Here is a 19,954-nt window from a genome sequence, read left to right on the forward strand (position 1 = left end):
ATCGGATTCTAGTCCGTGTGTATCAGAGTAATCAGATTCTAAAGTCAGTGTGCACCAGAGTAATCAGATTCTAAAGTGTACCAGAGTAATCAGGTTTTAGTCAGTGTGTATCTGAGTAATCAGATTCCGAAGTCAGTGTGTACCAGAGTAATCAGATTCTAAAGTCAGTGTGAATCAGAGTAATCAGATTCTAAAGTCAGTGTGTATCAGAGTAATGAGATTCTAAAGTAACCATGTATCAGAGTAATCAGATTCTAAAGTCACTATGTTCCAGAGTAATCTGATTGTAAACTCGGTGAATAATTGTGTAATCAGATTCTAAAGTCACCATTTACAAGGGTAAACAGATTATAAACTCAGTGTGTATCAAAGTAATTAGATTCTAAATTTAGTGTATACCAGAGTAATCAGATTCTAAAATCACTGTGTACCAGAGTAATAAAATTCTAAAGCTATTTATTATATAGAAAGCAATTCCTTTGGCAGATGATAAATGCTGTATCAGATCTCCCTCAACAAAATGTTAAACTGTTAAATAGCAGGAATGAAATTGGTTTCATTTGAAAAGCAGACATTAAACCATCAGTCTGGACCCAACCTCACATTGGGAAGTGACTCTTCCACTGATGCACTACCGCAAATGGAGTTTTCCTTTGAAAGGTAACAAGGTTTGTTCCTGTCGCTGAGTGACTAAGATGAGTTAGTTCACTGTAATCCTGTTGTATTCTGATCCGAGTAGATATGTTTTTCTATGGATCTTTAACCCATTCCCGTTTTCCTTAATGTCCTCCATCAAAGGTTTTCTGGTGCTGTCTCCTGCAGGAATATCCAGATTCTGGATGATGGCATTCCAAACATTTCAGCCCAACCAAGTATCCTTCTGGCTGAGGTGGATTAACCGCCCCGGTGAACTGGCTGCACTTTTAATAACTTCCATCCACCTGGAGAAAGAGTTAATTAAGAGTTCAGTAATGAGAAGGTAATACAGAAACAGCACTGCGAGACGTGTAAGTTTTGAGTTGATGACTGGACTGTGAGGATAGCTGAAGCACTCTATATGGGGGCCACATGATCCTACACACCATTGGCTCAGTTGGCTGGACGGCTGGTTCGTGATGCAGAGTGACGCCAACAGCACGGGTTCAATTCCTGTACCAGTTGCCCCTCGCCTGAGGTGTGGTGATCCTCTGGGACTGTGGTGATATCTACATCTATTTCCCTGCCCCTCCATCCCCCATGGCTATCCTACCCTCACAACCCATTAAACTCAGTCCGGATTATGCATATTAACTGATTTTATACTTCACTTTACAGGATCTGAAAGTTTGGAACGGATTTTTCTTAGCCTCGTCGGTGGATAACTCTGAAATCATCTCACCAAGATCGTTTTGAAAATTAGCAGCAGTGTTATCTGCACTGACTCTGTGGTGTATACCTCTACAGGCTGAGAACTTGCACACTGCTCTATCTCATTTCTAAAGCCATCTCTGTTCCTTCGAAGATTCACTGTCTCAGAAGATTTGCAGAGCATGTTGACTTTTATCCATGATGTGGAGATGCCGGCGTTGGACTGGGGTGAGCACAGTAAGAAGTCTTACAACACCAGGTTAAAGTCCAACAGGTTTGTTTCAAACACGAGCTTTCGGAGCACGGCTCCTTCTTCAGGTGAATGTGTTTGAAACAAACCTGTTGGACTTTAACCTGGTGTTGTAAGACTTCTTACTGGACTTTTATCCAGTACAGGATAACTCGCATCAGGTCCAATTATTGTAATTAAGAATTGTAATGTGCGGAATATTCAACATCATTACAAGTCTGTAGGGTAGGGTAGTGAATCAAACCATCAGTAAAAATAGACATGGGTGCCACAATGTCACCGATAGAAGTGAGCATGTATTTTCCTACAATAAGTCGCCAATATAAAATGAACACATTGATTCATAGTTAACCTTGGAATATTTTCTCTTTCTTTATTCTTTCATGGGATGTGGGCATTGCTGGCAAGGCCAACATTGGTTGCCCATTGCTAATTGTCCTTGAATTGAGTGGCTTGATAGGCCATTTCAGAAGGCAGTTAAGAATCACTGTGGATCTGGAGTCACAAGTAGATCAGACCGGGTAAGGACATTAGTGAGTCAGGCAGGTTTTTTCAACTATCAATGATAGTTTCATGATCACCATTACTAACACTAACCTTTCCAGATTATTAACTGAAGTTAAATTCTGTGGTAGGCTTTGAGCCCATGCCTCCAGAACGTTAGTCTGGGCTTCTGGACATTATCACTATGCCACTGTTTCCTCATGGAACAGACTGACATCAGATGCAGAGTCTAAATATGGATAGAATGGACTGGCATCTGATATAAAATGATGTGTTTGGTCATAACATTACAAATCAATTATAACTGCTACTAACAACTGCATTACTAAGTGCAAGTTCAGTCGTACACAAGACACAGAGACATGAAATCTGAATCTCACCTTTCAAAAGTGTACTCGCTCTCTGCTCTGAAGAAGTAGACGTGAGATTTGAACTGAAGTTTGAAGACGTAATCTTTGTGAATGTGGTCAGTGTCTGTGGGCATGCTCGCAATGTAGCCTAACAATGGAAGACTGGCCAAGGGATAGTCATCCTGTAAACACCAACAAATAACATCTTTATACATTATTTGCCCAAATAACCAACAAGCAATACTAAGGCTTTATGGCTCACACTCTGCTTTATGCCTTTCAAAAGCAACAACACAATTGACTATTTATCTTTTAACCCTTTTATCAACTGTGGTAGTTCAAAGTCATTGCGTTACGTGCTTGCACCTTTAAATGACTATTAGTGAATGTTCAGATTCATTCAATTCTGAAAGTATATGGTGGAACATAGACCAGGAGTGAGCTATTCAATCCTTTCTGCTTGTTTCTCCATTCAATTAGATGGAGGTTGATCAGTCTCTTAAACTCCAACTAACTCATCCAGCAGAGGGCAGCAGAGCAGAGCTGCTGATCAGCTGTTCTGGGGAAATTTGCATACGTGCAGTGCGGTCAGCCTAAGTTGAAGGTGAATCTGCGAAGGGGACCCGAGGAGTTTGAGTGAAGGCAATCATCCAGCAGAGGGCAGCAGAGCAGAGCTGCTGATCAGCTGTTCTGGGGAAATTTGCATACGTGCAGTGCGGTCAGCCTAAGTTGAAGGTGGTTTGTGGAGAGGCTGTTGGCAAGTGACAGTTAAACCCGAAACACTTCGTGAGTGTTTCCCACCCTACCTCCTCCTCTAACCAACCCCCCCACCCCACGGTGGTTGGGAAGCGGGAGCAGGGGCCTGTCGTGAAGGTGAGTGAGTTCCTTTAAATTTGCTTACCTTTGAGCGGGAGCAGGGTTTGAGGTAATATCAGGTAAGCTCTTCCTTTCTTTTTCTTTTTCTTGTTATTTTTTAAATCTAGAGGTGATGTCAGGGAAGGCAGTACAATGCTCCTCCTGCAGAATGTTTGAGGTGAGGGACGCCGTCAGTGTCCCTGCTGATTTCATCTGTGGGAAGTGCACCCAGCTCCAGCTCCTCAAAAACCGTGTTAGGGACCTGGAGCTTGAGCTGGATGAACTTCGGATCATTCGGGAGGCAGAGGGGGTCATAGATAGGAGCTTCAGGGAAATAGTTACACCAAAGACTGGAGATAGATGGGTAACTGTAAGAGGGACTGGGAAGAAGCAGTCAGTGCAGGGACCCCCTGCGGTCGTTCCCCTGAGTAACAAGTATACCGTTTTGGATACTTGTGGGGGGGACGACTTACCAGGGGTAAGCCATGGGGTACGGGCCTCTGGCACGGAGTCTGTCCCTGTTGCTCAGAAGGGAAGGGGGGAAAGGAGTAGAACATTAGTAATTGGGGACTCAATAGTCAGGGGCACAGATAGGAGATTTTGTGGGAGCGAGAGAGACTCACGTTTGGTATGTTGCCTCCCAGGTGCAAGGGTACGTGATGTCTCGGATCGTGTTTTCCGGGTCCTTAAGGGGGAGGGGGAGCAGCCCCAAGTCGTAGTCCACATTGGCACTAACGACATAGGTAGGAAAGGGGACAAGGATGTCAGGCAGGCCTTTAGGGAGCTAGGATGGAAGCTCAGAGCGAGAACAAACAGAGTTGTTATCTCTGGGTTGTTGCCCGTGCCACGTGATAGTGAGATGAGGAATAGGGAGAGAGAGCAATTAAACACGTGGCTACAGGGATGGTGCAGGCGGGAGGGATTCAGATTTCTGGATAACTGGGGCTCTTTCTGGGGAAGGTGGGACCTCTATAGACAGGATGGTCTACATCTGAACCTGAGGGGCACCAATATCCTGGGGGGGAGATTTGTTAGTGCTCTTTGGGGGGGTTTAAACTAATTCAGCAGGGGCATGGGAACCTGGATTGTAGTTTTAGGGTACGGGAGATTGAGAGTATAGAGGTCAGGAGCACAGATTTGACTTCGCAGGAGGGTGCCAGTGTTCAGGTAGGTGGTTTGAAGTGTGTCTACTTCAATGCCAGGAGTATACGAAATAAGGTAGGGGAACTGGCAGCATGGGTTGGTACCTGGGACTTCGATGTTGTGGCCATTTCAGAGACATGGATAGAGCAGGGACAGGAATGGTTGTTGCAGGTTCCGGGGTTTAGGTGTTTTAGTAAGTTCAGAGAAGGGGGCAAAAGAGGGGGAGGTGTGGCGCTGCTAGTCAAGGACAGTATTACGGTGGCGGAAAGGATGCTAGATGGGGACTCTTCTTCTGAGGTAGTATGGGCTGAGGTTAGAAACAGGAAAGGAGAGGTCACCCTGTTGGGAGTTTTCTATAGGCCACCTAATAGTTCTAGGGATGTAGAGGAAAGGATGGCGAAGATGATTCTGGAAAAGAGCGAAAGTAACAGGGTAGTTGTTATGGGAGACTTTAACTTTCCAAATATTGACTGGAAAAGATATAGTTCGAGTACATTAGATGGGTCATTCTTTGTACAATGTGTGCAGGAGGGTTTCCTGACACAATATGTTGACAGGCCAACAAGAGGCGAGGCCACATTGGATTTGGTTTTGGGTAATGAACCAGGCCAGGTGTTAGATCTGGAGGTAGGTGAGCACTTTGGAAACAGTGACCACAATTCGGTGACCTTTACGTTAGTGATGGAAAGGGATAAGTATACCCCGCAGGGCAAGAGTTATAGCTGGGGGAAGGGCAATTATGATGCCATTAGACATGACTTAGGATGTGTTGGTTGGAGAAGTAGGCTGCAAGGGTTGGGCACACTGGATATGTGGAGCTTGTTCAAGGAACAGCTACTGCATGTTCTTGATAAGTACGTACCAGTCAGGCAGGGAGGAAGGGGTCAAGCGAGGGAACCGTGGTTTACCAAAGAAGTGGAATCTCTTGTTAAGAGGAAGAAGGAGGCCTATGTGAAGATGAGGCGTGAAGTTTCAGTTGGGGCGCTTGATATTTACAAGGAAGCGAGGAAGGATCTAAAGAGAGAGCTGAGACGAGCAAGGAGGGGACATGAGAAGTCTTTGGCAGGTAGGATCAAGGAAAACCCAAAAGCTTTTTATAGGTATGTCAGGAATAAAAGAATGACTAGGGTAAGAGTGGGGCCAGTCAAGGACAGTGGTGGGAAGTTGTGTGTGGAGGCTGAGGAGATAAGCGAGATACTAAATGAATACTTTTCGTCAGTATTCACTCAAGAAAAAGATAATATTGTGGAGGAGAATGCTGAGACCCAGGCTATTAGAATAGATGGCATTGAGGTGCGTAGGGAAGAAGTGTTGGCAATTCTGGACAAGGTGAAAATAGATAAGTCCCCGGGGCCGGATGGGATTTATCCTAGGATTCTCTGGGAAGCCAGGGAAGAGATTGCTGAGCCTTTGGCTTTGATTTTTAGGTCATCATTGGCTACAGGAATAGTGCCAGAGGACTGGAGGATAGCAAATGTGGTCCCTTTGTTCAAGAAGGGGAGTAGAGATAACCCCGGTAACTATAGGCCGGTGAGCCTAACGTCTGTGGTGGGTAAAGTATTGGAGAGGATTATAAAAGATACGATTTATAATCATCTAGATAGGAATAATATGATTAGGGACAGTCAGCATGGTTTTGTGAAGGGTAGGTCGTGCCTCACAAACCTTATCGAGTTCTTTGAGAAGGTGACTGAACAGGTAGACGAGGGTAGAGTAGTTGATGTGGTGTATATGGATTTCAGTAAAGCGTTTGATAAGGTTCCCCACGGTCGTCTATTGCAGAAAATACGGAGGCTGGGGATTGAGGGTGATTTAGAGATGTGGATCAGAAATTGGCTAGTTGAAAGAAGACAGAGAGTGGTAGTTGATGGGAAATGTTCAGAATGGAGTTCAGTTACGAGTGGCGTACCACAAGGATCTGTTCTGGGGCCGTTGCTGTTTGTCATTTTTATAAATGACCTGGAGGAGGGCGCAGAAGGATGGGTGAGTAAATTTGCAGACGACACTAAAGTCGGTGGAGTTGTAGACAGTGCGGAAGGATGTTGCAGGTTACAGAGGGACATAGATAAGCTGCAGAGCTGGGCTGAGAGGTGGCAAATGGAGTTTAATGTGGAGAAGTGTGAGGTGATTCACTTTGGAAAGAATAACAGAAATGCGGAATATTTGGCTAATGGTAAAATTCTTGGTAGTGTGGATGAGCAGAGGGATCTCGGTGTCCATGTACATAGATCCCTGAAAGTTGCCACCCAGGTTGATAGGGTTGTGAAGAAGGCCTATGGTGTGTTGGCCTTTATTGGTAGAGGGATTGAGTTCCGGAGCCATGAGGTCATGTTGCAGTTGTACAAAACTCTAGTACGGCCGCATTTGGAGTATTGCGTACAGTTCTGGTCGCCTCATTATAGGAAGGACGTGGAAGCTTTGGAACGGGTGCAGAGGAGATTTACCAGGATGTTGCCTGGTATGGAGGGAAAATCTTATGAGGAAAGGCTGATGGACTTGAGGTTGTTTTCGTTAGAGAGAAGAAGGTTAAGAGGTGACTTAATAGAGGCATACAAAATGATCAGAGGGTTAGATAGGGTGGACAGCGAGAGCCTTCTCCCGCGGATGGAGGTGGCTAGCACGAGGGGACATAGCCTTAAATTGAGGGGTAATAGATATAGGACAGAGGTCAGAGGTGGGTTTTTTACGCAAAGAGTGGTGAGGCCGTGGAATGCCCTACCTGCAACAGTAGTGAACATGCCAACATTGAGGGCATTTAAAAATTTATTGGATAAGCATATGGATGATAAGGGCATAGTGTAGGTTAGATGGCCTTTAGATTTTTTCCATGTCGGTGCAACATCGAGGGCCGAAGGGCCTGTACTGCGCTGTATCGTTCTATAACCTTATCTGGCAAAAGTCTACCAATCTCAGTTCAGAAGATTTTCAATTGACATCACTCCCCAATGTCCCCCCCCCCCCCCCCCCCCCCCGTGCCTGTTCACTCACTTATTTATCAATTTGCTGTTGTAACTTTCTTTTTCCATCTACATTGTTTTTTTAAATAGTTTTTATTCAAATTTTCACAAAATATCAATAACAAAATACAAAAATAAGAGAAGAAACAAACCCCCCCCCCCCCCCCCCCCCCCCAATATATACAAAAAGTAAATAAATTAACACCCATCATCAACATTGAACAAATATACACGCCCCTTCAAAACAAAACGAAGAGACGGACCAACCCCCCCTCTCCCCCTGCTGCTGGTCTTTTTCTACCGTTCTGCCAGGAAATCTAGGAATGGTTGCCACCTCCTGAAGAACCCCTGCACTGATCCCCTCAGGGCAAATTTCACCCTTTCCAATTTAATAAACCTCGCCATATCGTTGATCCAGGACTCCACGCTGCCTCGCATCCTTCCACTGAAGAAGAATCCTCCGCCGGGCTATCAGGGACGCAAAGGCCAGAATACCGGTCTCTTTCGCCTCCTGCACTCCCGGCTTCTCTGCAACCCCAAATATTGCGAGCCCCCAGCTCGGCCTGACCCTGGATCCCACCACCCTCGACACTGTCCTCTCTACGCCCTTCCAAAAGTCTTCCAACGCTGGGCATGCCCAGAACATATGGGTGTGATTTGTTGGGCTCCCGGAGCATCTAACACACCTGTCCTCACTCCCAAAAAACCGGCTCATCCTTGTCCCGGTCATGTGTGCCCTATGCAGCACCTTAAATTGTATGAGGCTGAGCCTCGCGCAAGAAGAGGAGGAGTTTACCCTCCCTAGGGCATCCGCCCACGTCCCCTCCTCGATCTCCTCACCCAGCTCCTCCTCCTACTTACCCTTCAGCTCCTCCACCGAGGCCTCCTCCTCCTCCTGCATCACCTGGTACGTTGCCGAGATCCTCCCCTCTCCAACCCACACCCCCGAGAGCACCCTGTCCTGGACCCCGAACGGCGGCAACAGTGGGAACTCCGCCACTTGCCGCCTGACAAACGCCCTTACCTGCATATGCCTGAAGGTGTTCCCCGGGGGGAGCCCGAACTTCTCCTCCAGCTCACCCAGGCTCGCGAACGTCCTATCTACAAACAGGTACCCATCCTCCTAATACCTGCCCTGTGCCAACTCAGGAACCCGCCGTCAATTCTCCCTGGGACAAACCGGTGGTTCCCCCATATCGGGGACCCCACCGAGGCCCCCACATCCCCCCTCTGTCGTCTCCATTGCCCCAAATTTTGAGGGTAGCCGCCACCACCGGGCTCGTGGTATACCTCGTTGGAGGAAGCGGCAGCGGCACCGTCACCAGCGCCTCCAGGCTCGTGCCCACACAGGACGCCATCTCCAGCCTCTTCCATGCTGCCCCCTCCCCCTCCATCACCCACTTGCGCACCATCGCCACGTTGGCGGCCCAGTACTACCCACAGAGGTTGGGCAGCGCCAGCCCCCTCCCCATCCCTACTTCGCTCCAGGAACACCCTCCTCACCCTCGGAGTCCCCTGCGCCCACACACACCCCGTAATGCTCCTATTAACCCGCCTGAAGAAGGCCTTCGGGATAAGGATGGGGAGGCACTGGAACAGGAAAAGAAATCTTGGGAGCACCGTCATCTTGACTGACTGCACCCTACCCGCCAAGGACAGCGGCAACGCATCGCACCACTTAAACTCCTCCTCCATTTGCTCCACCAGCCTCATAAAGTTGAGTCTATGCAAGGCTCCCCAGCTCCTAGCCACCTGGACCCCCAAGTGCCTAAAGCTCCTCTCCGCCCTTTTTAGTGGGAGCTCACCAACCCCCTCTCCTGGTCCCCTGGTGAACAACGAACAGCTCGCTCTTCCCCATGTTGAGCTTGTACCCTGAGAAATCCCCAAAGTCCCTGAGAATCCTCATCACCTCCGCCATCCGCCATTCCCCCCCCCCCCCCCCCCAAAACCGGATCCGCCACATACAACAAAGCATCCGCTTAGAGCAACACCCGGTGTTCCTCCCCACCTCGCACCAGCCCCCTCCAGTTCCTCGACCCCGTCAAAGCCATGGCCAGGGGTTCAATCACCAGCGCAAAGAGCAGGGGACAGGGGACACCCCTGCCTCGTCCCTCGGTGTAGCCGAAAATACTCCGACCTCCTCCTATTCGTGGCCACACTCGCCACCAGGGCCTCATATAGCAGCCTCACCCACCTGACGAACCCCTCCCCAAACCCGAATCTTTTCAGCACCTCCCACAAATACCCCCACTCTACCCTATCGAAGGCCTTCTCCACATCCATCGCCGCCACTATCTCCACCTCCCCTTCTACCGCCGGCATAATTATGACATTCAAGAGCCTCCGTATATTAGTATTCAACTGCCTCCCTTTCACGAACCCCGTCTGATCCTTGTGAATAACCTGCGGCACACAGTCCTCTATCCTCGTGGCTAAAATCTTCGCCAACAACTTGGCGTCTACATTTAAGAGTGAGATCGGCCTGTATGACCCACACTGCCAGGGATCCTTGTCCTGCTTCAGGATCAAGGAAATCAGCGCCCGAGATATCGTCGGGTGCAAAGCCCCTCCTTCCCTTGCCTCGTTAACGGTCCTAACCAACCGAGGGCCCAGCAGATCCGCATACTTCTTATAGAATTTGATCGGGAACCCATCCGGCCCCGGTGCCTTCCCCGGCTGCATGCTCCCTATCCCTTTGACCAACTCCTCCAGCCCAACCGACGCCCTCAGTCCCTCCACCTGTCCCTCTTCCACCCTCGGGAACCTCGGTCCAGGAAGCAGAAGTCCCTGAAAACCCCGTTGATGCCTACCCCACTTCGCACCACATTCCCTCCCCTATCCTTAACTCCACCGATCTCCCTAGCCGAATCTCACTTCCGAAGCTGGTGCGCCAGCATCCGTCTCGCCTTTTCCCCATATTCATATACCGCCCCCTGTGCCTTCCTCCACTGCGCCTCCGCCTTCCTGGTAGTCAACAGGTCGAATTCGGCCTGGAGTCTTCGCTGCTCCCTAAGCAGTCCCTCCTCCGGAACCTCCGCGTACCTCCTGCCCATCCTCACCATCTCACCCACCAACCTCTCCCTCTCTCTCTGCTCTCTCCTCTCCCTGTGGGCCCGAATGGAGATCAACTCTCCCCTAACCACCTCCTTCAGCGCCTCCCAGACCATCCCCACTCAAACCTCCCCATTATCGTTGGCCTCCAGGTACCTCTCAATACATCCTCGGATCCGCTCGCTCACCTCCTCGTCCGCTAGCAACCCCACCTCTAAGCACCAAAGCTGGCGCTGGTCCCTCTCTTCCCCCAGCTCGAGGTCCACCCAATGCAGAGCATGATCGGAAATGGCTATCGCCGTGTACTCAGTATCTTCCACTCTCGCAATCAGCGGCCTACTTATAACAAAGAAATCAATCCGGGAATATGCCTTATGAACGTGGGAGAATGAAAATTCCCTGGCCCCCTGCCTCGCAAACCTCCATGGGTCCACCCCTCCCATCTGGTCCATAAACCCCCTCAACACCTTAGCCGCCGCCGGCCTCCTACCCGTCCTAGATTTAGAGCGATTCAGCACCGTGTTAAAATCCCACCCCCCCCCCCATTATCAGGCCCCCGTCTCTAAGTCTGGGATCCGGCTCAACATGCGCCGCATGAAACCCGCATCATCCCAGTTCAGGGCGTATACATTGACCAGCATCACCCGCTCCCCCTGCAGCTTGCCACTTACCATCACATACCTACTGCCATTGTCTGCCACAATGCTCGACGCCCCGAACGACACCCTCTTTCCCACCAAGATCACCACCCCCCGATATTTTGCATCCACCCCCGAATGAAACACCTACCCACCCCTTCCTCAATCTTACCTGATCCACCATCTTCAGGTGCGTCTCCTGAAGCATGACCACATCCGCCTACAGCCCCTTCAGGTGCGCAAACACGCGCCCATTTGACCGGCCCATTCAGTCCCTTACATTCCAGGTTATCAGCCAGATCAGGGGGCTACCTGCCCCCCTCCCCCGCCGACTAGCCATAACCCCCTCCTCAGCCAGCCACGTGCCCACGCCCCCCCCCCCGCACAACCCGTTCCCCATGGCGGCAGACCCCCGTTCCGACCCCCTCTACCTGCTCCAGCTCCCTCCTGGCCATTACAGCAGCAACCCGGTACCCCCTCCCAACCCAGCCCCCCCTCCCCCCAGCTAGGACCCCCCCCTAGCTGCATTGCTCCCCCCATTGCACTCCCGTAAGTCGGCCGACTCAGGCTGACCCTGGCCACTCCCGCCAGTCCTTCGACCCCTCCCAGTGTGAGGCTTCCCCTCCCCCCCATTACCCACCAGCAGGCTCTCCTCCTCCCCCATCCGCTCTCAGCGCGGGAAAAAGCCCGCGCTTTCCACCCACCCTACTCTGCCTCATCTGGCACAGCTTCCTTTGCAGGCCCAGTCCCCTCACCCCAACTCAGGCCCCCCCTCCCCCCCCCGCGGGACCCCATCACCCCCCCCCTCGGCACCCCATCCCCCCTCCCCGCCATCAGCCCCCACACCGCGGGTCTGCCCCCCTCCCCGAGCCCATCCGTCAGACCCAAGCAAAAACAGTGCCCAACCCACCCTCAAAGCAACAAAGAACCAAAAATAAACAGAGAACCCCCCCTCGAAATGTAACACAACTATCCCTGACTACCCCTTCACGCGACCCCCCTGTACCCAACCCTCAGTTTTAGTCCAATTTTTCGGCCTGAACAAAGGACCACGCCTCCTCCGGGGACTCAAAGTAGAAGTGTCGGTCCTTGTAGGTGACCCACAGACGCACCGGCTGCAGCATGCCGAACTTCACTCCCCTCCTGTGTCGCACCGCCTTCGTCCGGTTGTACCCGGCCCTCTTCTTCGCCACTCCGCGCTCCAATCCTGGTCCATGCAAACCTCCGCGTTCTCCCACCTATTGCTCCGCTCCTTCTTGGCCCACCTGAGCACACACTCCCAGTCAGCAAACCGGTGGAACCGCACCAGCACCACCCGCGGCGGCTCATTAGACTTGGGTCTCCTCGCCAATACTCTGTGGGCCCCCTCCAGCTCCAGGGGCCCCTGAAAGGACCCTGCTCCCATCAGCGAATTCAACATGGTCACCACGTAGGCCCCCACGTCCCATCCCTCCAGCCCTTCCGGGAGGCCCAGGATCCGCAGATTCTTCCGCCTCGACTGGTTCTCCATCTCCTCGAACCTCTCCTGCCATTTTTTATGGAGCGCCTCATGCGCCTCCACCTTCACCGCTAGGCCCAAGATCTCGTCCTCGTTTTCGGAGACCTTTTGCCGGACCTCTCTGATCGCCACCCCCTAGGCCGTCCGGGTCTCCAGCAGCTTATCAATTGAAGCCTTCATCGGCTCCAGGAGGTCCGCTTTAATCTCCCTCAAGCAGCGCTGAAGAGCCTCCTGCTGCTCCTGCGCCCACTGCATCCACGCTGCCTGGTCTCCTCCCGCCGCCATCTTGTGCTTCTTCCCTCGCACCTTCTTTGGCTTCACTACCACTTTTTAATCGCCCCACTCCTGGTCCAAGCCATACACTGCTGGGGAAATGTTGCTGTCTCCTTCCCACACTGGGAAACGTCGAAAAAGTACCGTTGGGGGCCCTAAAAAGATGGAGGGGAGCTCCTGCACTACTGACATGTCACTTCATGTGTACAAGTCATCACAATATACACATGAGCATACAGTCTACATTGTCCCCGTTTTAGTTGGGGCGACCCAAACTCGCAATCATATGACAATGCCCGATGGCGGTTACAGAACATTAACTATGAACCACCTAATCTAGCGCAAAGCACAATATGTTTTCCCCCCAGCCTTTTAAAAAGTACGGCCCATATATACGCCAAGTCAGTACATTGTCCTTGAGATTGGAGTTTGGTCTGCTCAGGTGCACCGAGCATATAATTGTACCAATTGGCTGTGCTGGGGATACATTCATGTTGTTGTCCACAGGGCGGGTGGCTTGGGTGCATCTGGGGTGAGCAGTGGCTGGAGGACTTGTTGCATTGGTGTCTGGAAGGGGCGCCATTGCCTCCAATGCAGATTGTGGACTCTATTTGTTGAGCCCAAAGGCAGTTGGTGGTGCTGGCTTGGGTAACTGTAGCAAATGATGCTGATTCCTGACATTAAAAAGCACCATCTGAGGCAACCACATAGCTAATGGGTTGGGGCCGGGGCCGTGGCTGTGGAGCACTGCCAGTTTGTCATGGCCACGTGTGGCTTGTATTACGACTGTTTGACTTAAGACCATAAGGCATAGGAGCAGAATTAGGCCACTCGGCCCATCGGGTCTGCTCCGCCATTCAATCATGGCTGATATTTTTCTCATCCCCATTTTCCTGCCTTCTCCCCATAACCCCTGATCCCCTTATTAATCAAAAACCTATCCATCTCTGTTTTAAAGACACTCAGTGATTTGGCCTCCACAGCCTTCTGCGGCAAAGAGTTCCACAGATTCACCAATCTCTGGCTGAAGAAACTCCTCCTCATCTCTGTTTTAAAGGATCGTCCCTTTAATCTGAGATGCTGTCCTCGGTTTCTAGTTTTTTCTGCAAGTGAAAACAGTCTCTCCACATCCACTCTATCCAGGCCACCCAGTTTCCTGTAAGTTTCAATAAGATTCCCCCTCATACTCCAACGAGTACAGACCCAGAGTCCTCAACCGTTCCTCATACAAGCTCTTCATTCCAGGGATCATTCTTGTGAACCTCCTCTGAACCCTTTCCAAGGTCAGCAAATCCTTCCTTAGATAGGGGCCCAACACTGCTCATAATGCTCCAAATGGCGTATGACCAGAGTCTTATATAGCCTGACCGGAATCTTAAGAATCTAATTGAGTTTTAATGTTGCTAATCCTCAGATAACTGTGATCTGGACTATTTCTCTGCAATGGAAATAGGTCACATCCACTTCCACAATTTCCAGTGGTTTTTAGAACTTGCAGTGCCAAAGTCAAAACAGGATTTGTGTTTCTCTTCGTTCTCCCTCTAGCTTCTCTCTTCACCCATCTTATCCCGAGGATGAATGGTGACTCACATTGATTGGTTTGTTTCCCAAGAGTAATGCTTTTTCAAGTGACTGCTCGAAACTTGAGTGGGCACAGTGAGCGTTGGTACGTTATTTAACCATGGGCACCATCACTGTTGAGACTGTTACTGTAGTACATTACATGTACTTCCGACCAGTGTCTCTCACTAAGTTTCAGGAACCCAAGTCTAAGCGACGTTCCTCAGAAATATCATAGCATTTGTGTCACCTCCATGTGTTACATGTATTCAGACTACGCTGGGGAAAGTGTCCTCAAGTTACATAACAATCAAGATTGCAGTTTCAGATTCAATGATGAATTATTATCCTAACTACAGTAGTGTACATCAAGCTACAAGTGTATCCAGTTGAAAGCACGCCTTCGCCAAGGAAACACCCAGATGTCACCAGTCAGGAACTGTACCTGGTGGGTCTTATAGAAGAAGAGGCAGAAGTTGGTGAAGACAACCCAAAGTTTTTGCCACCCATTGCTGTTCTTGAACTTCCGCAACAAGTAACCCGAGAGCTGGTTCTGCAACAAAAGCATCTAAGGTCAACATCATATCTTGAGCATGAATGCAAACATTGTTTTATTAAAGCCTATATATTCCTATAATTCTGCATTGCTAAAATCATCCCAACGCAGTGCTCTGTCTCTCTCTTCTCTCAGTTATCTAGATTCTGCGGCTGCAATCAATTACATTCCATAAGATGGAATCCATTTAAACGCAAAGTGTTTTGATGCTCGACACAGAATCTTTTCAAGAAAATGGAATAAACCACATAGAACGGTGGTGAAAGCAGATAGTACCAGGACAGACAAGGCAGGAGTGGATAGCTAAGGTATAGAGTGTATGATATTTTTCCACTTTTGGGGCCAGCAACGTCCTTTAGTCACCTATGAGACTGTGCATTCCTGTTTCCGTCAAAGTACGCCTCCTCCTTCAGGTACTGTGCCCTAAGAGAGTGTTGGTGACCATGGACTCCCATTGGATTGGTCTATGCTTATGTTTGATAAAGTACTGCAGTGGTCTGCTGTTGCCTTCTGCAGTATTGGAAGGATTCACTGGCTGATAATCAATTACTAGTGGTGGGCAGCATGGTGGCGCAGTGGTTAGCACTGCTGCCTCATGGCACCGAGGACCCAGGGTTGATCTCAGCCACGGGTCACTGTCCGTGTGGAGTTTGATTTTTCACCCCGTGTTTGTGTGGGTATCACCCCCACAACCCAAAGATGTGCAGGGTAGGTGGATTGGCCACGCTAAATTGCCCCTTAAATGGGGACATTTTGATCAAATAATGCCTCCTCACCCTGTACTCGTCTCTCACATAACTCACTAGTTAAATCTCTTCTGATTGCTGCCCCTTCCACAGCATGGTCGTAATCAAAGTCAGTCAGATTCACAGTGGCTGTACCCATGGTGTGTTATCCCTCCTTGGTCTCTCCAAACCCATTAATGCAGGTGACCAAACTATCCTCCGCTAAAACCTCTCCTCTACTGATCTACTGGATAGGATTTTTCCTGTTCGGATCCACTCTTTTTGTAGCTGGATCATCTCTATCAATAGTTTCTAATCCCACCTCTGCAGTAGGATCACCAGTAGGGTTGACCAAGGCTTCCTCTCTGTCGACATGCTGCCCCTCTCTATATCTCCTGCTTTGACTCAAAGTCCAAACTTTTACTTGTCCCTTGAATTTGTTTTTTCTTTTTAAACAGTGCAGAAGGAGGCCATTCGGCCCATCGAGTCTGCACCGGCTCTTGGAAAGAGCATCCTACCCAAGGTCCACATCTCCACCCTATCCCCATAACCCAGTAACCCCACCCAACACTAAGGGCAATTTTGGACACTAACGGCAATTTATCATGGCCAATCCACCTAACCCGCACATCTTTGGACTGTGGGAGGAAACCGGAGCACCCGGAGGAAACCCATGCACACACGGGGAGAACGTGCACACTCCACACAGACAGTGACCCAAGCCGGGAATCGAACCTGGGACCCTGGAGCTGTGAAGCAATTGTGCTAACCACAATGCTACAGTGGGACATTTAACTGCAGTAAAGGTGCTAAATGAATTAGTGGCAACAAGATTGCTTCAATTTTCATGTCCAGATTGCTTCAATTTTTTTCTGTGACTCACTCGAAGCCAGCTGATAAGCATGAGCAGGAATGGGGAATCAGCTTCATGAGGCAGCCACTTAAAGATGAAGGCACTGGACACAACTGGAGGGTGCTCAGATCAAAGCTTCCTTGTGAGGCCCACAAAGAAATCTAAAATGACATTACAGGGCCTCTTGCCCACAATTCCCCGCCGAGGAAGTCTGGTCAGGTGGGTGAAAGCCATCACTGCAGATCAAGTCCTGATGACAAAGAAGGATCCCACTGCCTTCTTGTGTATGACCCACTCACCTACTCAACAGTGCAGGTTAGCCTCGGGTCATACCACAAAGGCAGCAGGATCAGAGGGGGTAAATAGCTGACCTCAATTTAACTGCCCCTCCCCCCAACTTCCTGATCCTGTTTCCATGATGTGGAGATGCCGGCGTTAGACTGGGGTGGGCACAGTATGAAGTCTTACAACACCAGGTTAAAGTCCAACAGGTTTGTTTCAAATCACTAGCTCCTGAGGAATGAAGGAGCAGTGCTCCAAAAGCTAGTGATTTGAAACAAACCTGTTGGACTTTAACCTGGTGTTGTAAGACTTCATACTGTTTCCATGAAGCAGAGCGAGTTCAAATTGGGGCCTCAATGCCCAGTAGTGGGGCCTTGCGGCTCATTAGGTAGCTCAAGGTTCACAGCCCACTCCAGGGCTTGTTGGCCATGGAAGGAGCATTAATGATGTGGCTCAAAAGGTTGATAATCTGCCTGCTAATCCTCTCAACACTTCCCCACTACTCCCCAAAAGGGAAAATAGCGTGAGAAGATACAAAACAAAACTGCCTAGCCGCCCATGTGAGTTCCAACAAGCGTTGGCTGAAATAGGATGGGACACAATAATTAATGATTTACAGGGCAGGTAGGAGCCAAGAGTGACCAGTCCTGTGCTGCTGAATAAGGCACGTTCACTCAAATTGACAACTTGCATTTTGTCAACAGTTTGTCAACTCAGCCAACTACTGGGGAAATGCTGGATCGATGCTCAGTATTAAATATTCTATTATTGATGAGTTGAAACCCTCGGTGATAATGACTGTAAATTGAATTGTTTAATGTTGTTCAGTTACCAGAAATCATCCCATGACTCAGAAACAGAAAATGCAGAGGGGTGAAATGCAGGATTTTGCATGGTTGAGGTGACAGGTACATAAGTGGCAACTAGATAAGGAAGGGAGGAACGAGTGAATGGGCATGCTGACAGTGTTCAACAAAGTAGGAAGAGGTTCATACAGAGCTCAAACGTTAGCAGAGAGCAGCTGAGCTGAATGGATGGTTTCTGTGTTATAAATTCTATGTCAAACAAAACTGGAGAGAGAGAGAGAGAGGGAGAGCAAATATCTAAATGAGGCTTCATATTGAGCTATTTTCAGTTTGCATTTTCCCACTAAGATGATGTTTTTTGATTGTGGCTAGAGTTGAACGTCTGCCAGAAAACCTCACTATTCAGCACAGGCAGTATGTAGACTGATGGATGCTGGAGGAAATCACATGCTCAGACCTGGAAAACGTGCACACACCCTTTCCGACTGCAGCTACTTGATACAAACGGGGGGATAAGTGTGACAGCGTCTTCGTCTTCCTGAGTGCAGCCTACTGAGGCCACTTGTATAGTAACCGCTTCTCTGGCTGAGGTCATATATTCAGCTTCCTCAACATGAACTGGACTTGACACTTCCACGCTACGTGTGACTACAGGAATTTAAATTTAAAAAAAAGAGGCCTAGTACCAAAATACCCCAAGGAGTTTCAGTCTCCTCTGATTCATTGAGCACAGATCACAATGGCAACTGATTAACAGGTTTACCTCAAACATGCGTAGGTAATCAGTCAACGAAAGGCTCTGGTTCCGGTACCAGCACACATGGGTGATGGTGTTAGGCCGCTGGCCCTGAAGCTCCGGTGAGGCGGTAGAGGAACAGAAAACTAAGCAGGTCCATGAGTAAGCGAGCATGGAGGTGGGAATAACAAGTAAGAAAGGCAGAAACAGGATAGCAGTGAGTTAAATAAGGTCAGTTAGAAAGTACTTTATACATCTGTTAGTAACTGAGATGTCACAAAGTGGCCAGTCCTACAGGCAAAAAGTGATCCTCAGTTTACGGGTAAAATGAGATCCCATTCAAGGATTAGCCACACAGAATATTGATTAGAACATAGAACATAACAGCGCAGTACAGGCCCTTCAGCCCACGATGTTGCACCGTCCTGTGAAACCCCTCTAAAGTCCCTCTACGCTATTCCCTTATCGTCCATATGCCTATCCAATGACCATTTGAATGCGTTTAGTGTTGGCGAGTCCACTACTGTTGCAGGCAGGGCATTCCACGCCCTTACTACTCTCTGAGTAAAGAACCTACCTCTGACATCTGTCCTATATCTATCTCCCCTCAATTTAAAGCTATGTCCCCTCGTGCTGGACATCACCATCTGAGGAAAAAGTCTCTCACTGTCCACCCTATCTAATCCTCTGATCATCTTGTACGCCTCAATTAAGTCCCCTCTTAACCTTCTTCTCTCTAATGAAAACAGCCTCAAGTCCTTCAGCCTTTCCTCATATGATCTTCCCTCCATACCAGGCAACATTCTTGTAAATCTCCTCTGTACCCTTTCCAATACTTCCACATCCTTCCTATAATGTGGCAACCAGAACTGCACGCAATACTCCAAATGCGGCCGCACCAGAGTTTTGTACAACTGCAACATGACCTCATGGCTCCGAAACTCAATTCCTCTACCAATAAAAGCTAACACACCATACGCCTTCTTAACAACCTTCTCAATCTGGGTGGCAACTTTCAGGGATCTATGGACATGGACACCGAGATCTCTCTGCTCGTCCACACTACCAAGAATCTTACCATTAGCCCAGTACTCTGCCTTTCTGTTATTCCTTCCAAAATGAATCACCTCACACTTTTCTGCATTAAACACCATTTGCCACCTCTCAGCCCAGCTCTGCAGCTTATCTATGTCCCTCTGTAACTTGTAACATCCTTCTGCACTGTCCACAACTCCACCGACTTTAGTGTCATCTGCAAATTTACCCACCCAGTGTTGATATGGATGATTAGTCTCCACCCCTTTACTTTTCTTCCATCCAAAGTAATTAATTGTTACTCTCCGCTCCTCTCCTGAAAGTGCCAAATCTTCTGGGTCATAGCTCTATGGGCAGAGGCCATCCTCCAACTCAAGTGATTGTTCTTCGTTAAGCATCAGTAAGCTGCTCGATTGTGGGGTCACCGTGGTTAAGCCTGACTCTGTTTCACGTATATAGATTTTCAATCAAGACTCACTGGATAACAATTGAAAGGAGGGCCCCCAAATTGGATGGAGCCCTCCCCCAGTCAGGG

General features: G+C 49.2%; 1 protein-coding gene across 1 annotated transcript in view; it reads right to left on the reverse strand.

Annotated features, from left to right (window-relative positions):
- Positions 1-439: 439 nt before the first annotated feature.
- Positions 440-19,954, reverse strand: part of farp2 (FERM, RhoGEF and pleckstrin domain protein 2) — a 228,832-nt gene continuing 209,317 nt past the window's right edge. Inside the window, 3 exon segments of the mRNA XM_038816227.1 lie at positions 440-941; positions 2,482-2,633; positions 14,872-14,979. Coding sequence (XP_038672155.1) covers positions 860-941; positions 2,482-2,633; positions 14,872-14,979 — 342 coding nt within the window. The 3' untranslated portion in view covers positions 440-859.

Source organism: Scyliorhinus canicula, chromosome 13, assembly GCF_902713615.1.
Source record: "Scyliorhinus canicula chromosome 13, sScyCan1.1, whole genome shotgun sequence".
NCBI classification, from domain to species: domain Eukaryota; kingdom Metazoa; phylum Chordata; class Chondrichthyes; order Carcharhiniformes; family Scyliorhinidae; genus Scyliorhinus; species Scyliorhinus canicula.